The following is a 7,910-nucleotide window of genomic DNA, read 5'->3' on the forward strand; positions in this document are numbered from 1 at the left end:
GCAGCCACAGCTTTTCCACCATCCCACAGATGTTGCCTTGGGAGCTGATTTCATTGACTGAGCTAGTTAGTGGGAACTACATCAGCAAAAGCACATTTCCTTCCCTGAGGATTCATACTAGCTTGAGAGGCTTTTTGGAGGAGAGACTTTCTATACTGACTCTACTATATCCAAGGATTAGTACGTGAAAAGTATCTCTGCAGTGCTTCTTGGTCCCTTAAGCACAGCTGCCATAAAACAAAACTCATCAAGCTTTTTGCTTTGTTCTTGAAAACAATGGGAATTGGAAGGAAAGAAAGGAAATCTACCAGGTATTCCTCAGGAAAGGAAACAAACATTTAGAATCTCATATTCAACACAGACACTTTAAGATGCATGCACAAATATATTGAGATGAAAATGTTTGAGCACACAGGTGCCACCCGCAGCTCTGTCTCTCAGCTGCATGTTTCAGCTTCTTTATGCGGCAAAAGGAAACCTTTTCATGGTCAAATCAGAAAAAGAACTGTCATCCCTATGGTCACTCTCTGCTCATTTGGATGCTCAAGTCAATGCATTAAAGGTGTGCCCATTAGCAGAAAGTGTCGGGTAAGAAATGGGAGGTTTGGTAGGATCTCCATGACCCCAGGCTGTGGCTTGGTCTCCATAAAAATGCCCATCACAATGCTAACAGCTCTGTGCTGGTGGCACTGAAAGAGATGGTGACCAAAGAGGCTTTGTTATTATTCTCTTCAACCCAGAGGAAAATTTCCAAGTCTCAAAATGCAAACACACTCCCCTTGAGTAGAAATAATTGTGGCAGCTTTCTTTCCTTTTCTCACACCACCAGAAGTCACAAAGGAGGTTTTATCCTGTCCCTCTGCAGCTGTGCTCAGCCACTGGCCATGGTGGGGAGCTGGAGTCCTCACTGTCATTAGAACTGTGCAGGCCAGGGATGGCCCTGCTCCGGTGGTAAAGGAACACAGCACCGGTGTCAACTGCCCACGTTGGATCCCAGCCCAGGCACCTGCCTGCAAGCTCATCAACTTGTTAAAGTACCAAGAAACAGCCAAGAGTGGCATACAATTCTAACTGCAGTCAGAGAAAAACACATCCTAAACGTATCCAGGCCCACACACATGATAAGCTTATAAGACCCACAGGATTTGGAAAAGATGCTACAGTATAGAGGAAATACGATGTGCTGTGGTTCCAAAAGGAAAAAGAAAGCAGAACTACTTGGGCATTGCTTTGTTGGTTGTTTCTTTTTCTCTTTTCCTTTTCCTATAACATTTCAGCTGGGAAGACTCAATGTCCATTTCAAAAGATTTTTATCACACATCCAACCGTTGCACTGAAAACTTCCTGTCCTTAAGAGACAGAGCACCAACAGGGTTCAAAAAGCAAATGAGAAATGTCAGGCATGGCTGGAGGCCAAAATGTCAGGTTTCTGAACTGGTTAGGTTTCTGAACTGCCACGTCCCCTTCTGATGCAACCAAAGCTACAGCAGATGCTGCTGTGCTGCAGGGACATTTTTAGAAGGGGACCTTGGTGGAAGTGGTGCCAGCAAATGGCAATGGGATTTTGTCCAATGGCACACAGAACATGGGACAGGTGAGAAAGACAGTGGGATCAGTGAGTATTTGCACCTTACCAAGACAGGCGTTGCATTCCAGTAAGGAACTTCTCGTTCCACCATTTCGATGCCCACGATTCCCAAAGACCATATGTCCACTTTGGGGCCATGTGGTTGGCCTGTCACCACTTCAGGCGCCAGCCACCCAGCAGTGCCAGCCACGGAGCTCCGTCTGCTCTGCTCAGGGGTGAGCGGAGCAAAGAGGCCAAAGTCAGCTGTGGAGAAAACAACAAACCATGAAAGCCAGCTCCAATTAGGAAACCAAGCAAAAGAATTCCCCACTCTCAGGCTAAGAATGTGCTGTTGAATCTCTTGGAGAACTGTCCACGCTCAATTTCTTTGGGGCTTTAGCCAAGGGAATATGGAATTGGCCACTTCCAAAAAATCCCAGGTTTCTCAACGCTGCTCACAGCACTGGACTTTATTCCCCTGAAGCTTTAGATTGTAGCTGCCTCTGTCTGGAAGGGACACATACAGAGCAACGCCACTCTTGACTGCTTGTGGTTCCTTATACCTCTGTGCACGTTGCAACTGTGCCTTCAGCTTGCAGCAGGGGTCTCTGCACTGCCATCAGCACCATTTTTGGGGAGCTGGCTGTCAATCAAACTCTTGACTGCTTGTGGTTCCTTATACCTCTGTGCACGTTGCAACTGTGCCTTCAGCTTGCAGCAGGGGTCTCTGCACTGCCATCAGCACCATTTTTGGGGAGCTGGCTGTCAATCAAACTCTTGACTGCTTGTGGTTCCTTATACCTCTGTGCACGTTGCAACTGTGCCTTCAGCTTGCAGCAGGGGTCTCTGCACTGCCATCAGCACCATTTTTGGGGAGCTGGCTGTCAATCAAAGCAGCCCCACACCCACATCCCTGGAATGCTGCTCCTGACCAAGAATACACTGACCCAGCTTGACAGAACCGTCGGTTTTGAGAAGGATGTTTCTGCTCTTCACATCTTGGTGAATGATGTGGTTCGAGTGCAGAAAATCCAGTCCTTGCAGGCACTGAGAGAGAAAACATAAAGAGGAGAGCAAAAATGAGTGATGTAATTTCATCCCACAAGAAAGACAACAAAGAATATAAAAGATTCCCTCTCCAGAAGAATGGGCAGTAATGGCAGAACACAGTGCCACTGAGAGGAAGGGCTTGCTGCTCCAACACTTGCAGAGCAGGACCTTTCTGAGGAAAGGCATGTCAGCTTCTGAAAGAGCAACAGCACCTGCTGTTGTAGACTGTCCCCTGCAAACCGGCCAGGATGACTGCTGCTGCCGTGGATGTGCTTTTCCCATGCAGAGGACAAAGGAGGGTTTTTGTCAAGAAAGGAAAAGTACTCCCTTTGGTGTGAAGCAGATCATTTTTGGGTGGGAGGCTGCATGACAAAGATTTCCTTACTGGACTCAGCACAGGCTGGGAAGTATCACATCAGTCACCTTCCTGAAGCAAAGAGCATTTTGGCTGCACTACTATCCTTTTCTGCTGAGGACTGTGGGAAATGAGTCCTTTTTTGTTTGCTGATCATAGCAAATCCTGCCACCAGCACCTTTGCTTTCACAGGCAAGGAATGCAGTGAAGACAGACTCCAGGCAAACATTTAGAGAGGCAAGGTGGAGAACGGCAAATACAAATACATGAGCCAGAGCGAGAGTCCAACAGCAGGAGAGAAGAGTACTGGCACTGAGTACAGGGAGTGCAGGGGCACTGGCAGGCCTTTCACTTGAGATGCTTTTACTTGCCCATAGCATACCAGCAACACAGAACCAAAGCTTGGCACAGGAAATCACTGCAGGTCAGAGCCACTGTTTCCCAGACAATCCTGCCCAAGGCCTTGGAAACACAGATGGGATTGCTGACCTCCCAGCTGATGGCTGCTGCCTCATCTTCACACAAGTAGGTCCTGCTGATGATATCGCTCAGGGCGCCTCCGTCCATGTACTCCAGCACCAGCCAGAGTTCCTCCCCCTGAAAGTAGCTGAAAGAAGGAAACAAGGGTGTGGAGATGAACATGCTTGGCTGGGTTGTTTTCTTGACTGATTCCTGTTTCCAGGTTCCTTTATGACAAGGACAGAATCAAAGGAATAGACATTCCCTTTCAGCTGTGCATTGTTTTCAATCTGTGCAGTCTCAAGGAGAAAGGCACAGTTCTAAAAAAAGAGATGTCTTAAATAGCCAGCACGTGAAAAATGCAGTTTAGTAGGAGATAAAAAATCTGTCAGGCATGGTGTTTCTGAAAATAAGCACCTAGTCTTCCAGGCATGCACAGCAATGGCAAAGAGGGGAAACAATCCAAGAAAAATCCATGTTATTTCACCTGGATGTAAAAAGACACTTGAATAAAATCAAGCCCCAAAACAAAGTGGTGGTTGTGAACCTACAGGCTATTGATTTAGTAAGATATGACTGATGCAGGTTTCTGAAAAATTTTCAAACTATGTGTTTCAGGGAAGACTCATGCAGACAAGATGCCCTCTCTTCCTATCCACTGGAGATGAAAAGAGCAATAATAATTACCTATAATTACAGCTCTGTTTATTGCCAGAGACTAAAGTGGGATTTTACCTTGCAGGTTTGCAATATGTAAACAAACATTCACAACAACTCACCTGTCTAAATACTTGACAAGGTTGAGATTCCTATTCATTTTCATGACCATGAGTTCATTGACTTTTAGTTCCTTCTTCCTCAGTCCTTGAAGATCTATTTTCTTTATGGCTACCTAAAACGACATTGAAAATCAGTAACTTGAGAAATTGGTGGCACAAGACCACAATACAATGGAGCAAGTGATTTTGCAATGACACAGCTGAGCTGTGCCAAACTGCCTTGTGATTAGGCACTGCAGTAATTAGGAACTGACATTCCAACAGCCCATTTCTTTGCTACCTTGGGGGCCAGTTACAGGACACATGGGGCCACTGACATTTTGCCTTGTCCACTTGGTAACAGTGGTATCTCAGCTACCACCCAAAACCTCTGACCACACTCTCTGCTGCTCTTTCTAGGATTCAGAAGAAATAATCCATGCCTTAATATTCTGTGGATACACCTTGGGCTATGGGCAAGGCTTAGGGCTTTTAGGGCACCTTGCAGATATCTCCCCATGCGCAGTTCCCAAGTGCAGCACTGCAGGTGGCTAAGGAACTACCAGTAACTTTCCAATGGATTTGCTGGCAGGCAGAATGGAGAATTCAGGACTCTGAAGCTGTAGCCCCAAAGAGCAGGGAGGTGCTCTAAGGCACCACCTTTGTTTTAGCCATGGAGAGCGAGTGAGCGCGTCCTTCTTTGAAAGGAAGCGCTGCCCTGCGTGCCTTCCTTCCGTCAGCTGAGGAGGACAAAGTGCCAAATGTATTTTGCAGGCTGGCCCCAGTGTGTGCTTGTTGTGCCTTTTCAGAACGGCTCTAGCCAAAGCTCAATCCACAGCTTACACCAGAGGGGAAAGCCCCTCAAGAGCAGCAGAGTCTGCAGGGGCTGTTGACATTTACCTCTCCTCCTGTGGCAGTGTCGAGTGCTTTAAAAACCTCTCCAAATGTCCTAGAAACAAAAGAGAAGCAGAGAAATGAGAAGCCATTGAGATCTTGCAGTGAAAGCCAGCCCACACAGGAGATCTGTGCTGTAAATGCCTAAAACCTGCAGGATGCAAGAGGGCTCTGCCAGAAGGCAGATGATGCATTTTCCTCTCAAGTGCATGGGCACCGGGCCTGTCCCTGAAGTGCTGGAGTTTAGTGCCTCAGCTCCTAAAGACAGCTTCTTCTTTCATCTTGGATTTCAGTTTCTAAACTGTGCAGTTTCTATCCTAACCTCAGAGTATTTTCTTCAGCAAAGTCTTGGAAAGAAATGTTCCTGAGAACTGTTACCTCACAGCTATCAGGGAGTAGTTTTCTCTTCCAGGCAAGCAAGATTCTTCCCCTTTAATTAGTGTGGCTGTATGATTTAGAGTGATACAAAAATGCTAAGGAAATTAACACAGAACTGTTCCACAACTGGGTGACCAGGAGACCTTCCAGGTCCTGTTCCTTGATGCAGGCAAGACCTCGGCAGCATGGAAGTGTCTCTGACAATGCCTTCTGAGCCCACTCACAAATTCTGTGCAGCATTGATAGATGGGACAATCTATCCCCAGTTTGGGAACATCTTTGCAGCTGGCCTAACTTCATGCTGGATTGACATTCCACCAGAAAAACACCTGGCCTGTGGTTATGTAGAAGTAACTGTGGTTGAACTCACCCGCTGCCAATATGTCCCAATTCGGTGTATTTCATCATGGGATTTTCCTGGTTCACCATTCTCCCTGAGGGAAACAAAATGCAAGATGATGACTTTAAATCAGAGATCCCAGCTTCCAGGAGATACAAAAGGCAGCTCCAGTGTCGAGAGCTCTGAGCCCTTTGTGGTCCGCTGGGTAACAACAACAACAACCAGGCAGACAGCTCTGCAGCACAAGTGGCCCGCACAGAGACTGATTTTCTACAGCAATTCCTGTGGAGAAATGTCCCTAAATGTCCCCATGACACCAAACTCAGGAGAATCATTTGGTATGGCTATGCTGGCACCTGCACACAATGCACTGTCCCTCAGACAAGAAACACAGCAGACGTACCCAGCAGCTCCAGGGAGTCACCCTCGATCTCCTGTTGCTGAGCAGCAGCTGGGTCAGCGCGGGAGGTGAACAAACTGCCCCGGCTCCACTTCTCAGGTCGGGGAGAAAAGGCTCCTTTAGACAATGCTGCTGCTGCTGCTGCAGCAGGTTTGGTGACAGAGCCCGTGTAGATCTGGGACAAGAAATAAGTTGATGTCAGAAAGGTGGTTGGCAGAGATCACCCTGAGATCCCCTATTGAAATGTGAGCCTTTAGGGAGGTGCTGTCAGCCACATGCAGGGCTCTTCAATGGTTTTTTTCTGATGTCCCCTTTGCAAACTGGATGGGTCAAAACCAAAGGCAAGTTTTACTTGGGTTCATGGCCAGATTCGTGTTTGGTTTTCATAGATTTTCAGAAAGACGACTGCCACAATCACCATTCTACTTCCTCTCAAGGATTCCTTTCTCCTTCCAAGGGCTGCAGACACACTTGCAGCTTTGTTCAAATGTTCTACCTCCTCCCACTGTGTCCTCTTTTCCTGCGCCATCTTAAGGTCATGCTCAACCTGTAGCACTTCTGGTGGGGATGGTACCTGTGCCTCACTCCTAATTTGTGGCTCTTCATTGCCAGACTTTCGCTGGAAGTCTTCGCAGGCTGCCTGGTAAGATGTCAGCACTTGCACCTCAAATCAAACAGAAAAAAGCAATCAGACACTACAGCTTGTCCCTGTCAGCCAGGAGCAGGGGACAGACAGCTTATTTTAATCCTCCATCTGGGTCACCACGCTCCACTGTAAAAACACCTCCAGAAACAAGGCTATTCAGCAGCCCAGGAAGTGTCCATCAGAGCAGCTGTGATACACACCACAGCAGGATGGCACTCAGAGGCATGGCCCCACTCCCTGCTGCTCTGCACTGGGAAGGGAAGAAGGAAAGAAACCACCAGTTTGGTGACTGCAGTGACTGCATCCCTCTTTCACTCACTTGCTTTTCTAGAGCCTGAGGGAGGCAATTAGCTGTCTCTCTGATAATTTTCATGTCTTCCTGAAGCCTCTTCTCCCATGCCTTGATCCTGGTGTGAGCTAGCAGGAGCTCAGCATTCAGCTGTTCCTTCATGTTCTCTAAAAAACAAGTGAGAGGATGTTTCATGACTGGAGTGCCTGCCATTCTTTCACTCACCTGGTTGTGTTGATCGCCCCTCTGCTGATCAAGATTCTCCTCTTGAATTCTTCCCATGTCTTCCTTGTTCCTCCTCTTCACTGCCATGATGGGACTCTGAGCTTCAGGCAGCTCTGCTTGTGGCTCTGCCTTGATGTTCTGTACACACAGATGCAGAGCAAGTGACTGGGAGCTACCATCAGGCTCAGCTTTTTTCCTTTTGCAGCCTCAAAATCACATTGATTCAGCCACTTCTTTCTGATTCCCTACCCACATCTCCTTCCATTGCAAACCTCCTGTCCCAGGGCTGATCTGTGCAGATTCCAAGGCTCTGTGCTTCCAGTGCCTGTGGGATTCCTGGCCTCCTCAGTCCCAAGAGCTGTGCTTTATGCCCTTCTTCCTGCCCTTCCCTCTGTGCCCTGGCCAGTCAGGCTTACCTGGCCTTTCTCCTGTGGCTCTTCCACCTGCTGCCCGAGCTGCTCTTCCTGCTCTCGGGCTGGGAACAGCTCTTCCCGAGTCTGGCATGGCATCTCTGATGAAGCAGTCTGCTCCTGCTCTCTCTCTAGAAGC

The 7,910-nt window shown here is 47.9% G+C and overlaps 1 protein-coding gene across 1 annotated transcript; it reads right to left on the reverse strand.

Annotated features, from left to right (window-relative positions):
* Positions 1–1,313: 1,313 nt before the first annotated feature.
* Positions 1,314–7,496, reverse strand: LOC141727275 (uncharacterized). Its single transcript, XM_074533637.1, has 7 exons — positions 7,167–7,496; positions 6,776–6,865; positions 6,205–6,376; positions 5,832–5,895; positions 3,494–3,579; positions 1,635–1,831; positions 1,314–1,349 (listed from the first exon to the last, which is right to left on the reverse strand). Exons 1-7 carry the CDS (start codon positions 7,446–7,448, stop codon positions 1,314–1,316), a joined length of 927 nt encoding a protein of 308 aa, XP_074389738.1. The 5' UTR covers positions 7,449–7,496.
* Positions 7,497–7,910: the final 414 nt, after the last annotated feature.

The sequence above is a fragment of the Zonotrichia albicollis genome, chromosome Z (genome assembly GCF_047830755.1).
Source record: "Zonotrichia albicollis isolate bZonAlb1 chromosome Z, bZonAlb1.hap1, whole genome shotgun sequence".
NCBI classification, from domain to species: domain Eukaryota; kingdom Metazoa; phylum Chordata; class Aves; order Passeriformes; family Passerellidae; genus Zonotrichia; species Zonotrichia albicollis.

Excerpts from the sequence above, each read along its gene's own strand:
- LOC141727275 (XM_074533637.1), bottom strand. The coding sequence starts at position 7,448 with ATGGCAGTGAAGAGGAGGAACAAGGAAGACATGGGAAGAATTCAAGAG. Across the intron at positions 5,896-6,204 it reads TGACTCCCTGGAGCTGCTGG|GGAGAATGGTGAACCAGGAA; the intron begins GTACGTCTGCTG and ends TGTTTCCCTCAG. Across the intron at positions 1,832-3,493 it reads CATCAGCAGGACCTACTTGT|CTGACTTTGGCCTCTTTGCT; the intron begins GTGAAGATGAGG and ends TTTTCTCCACAG.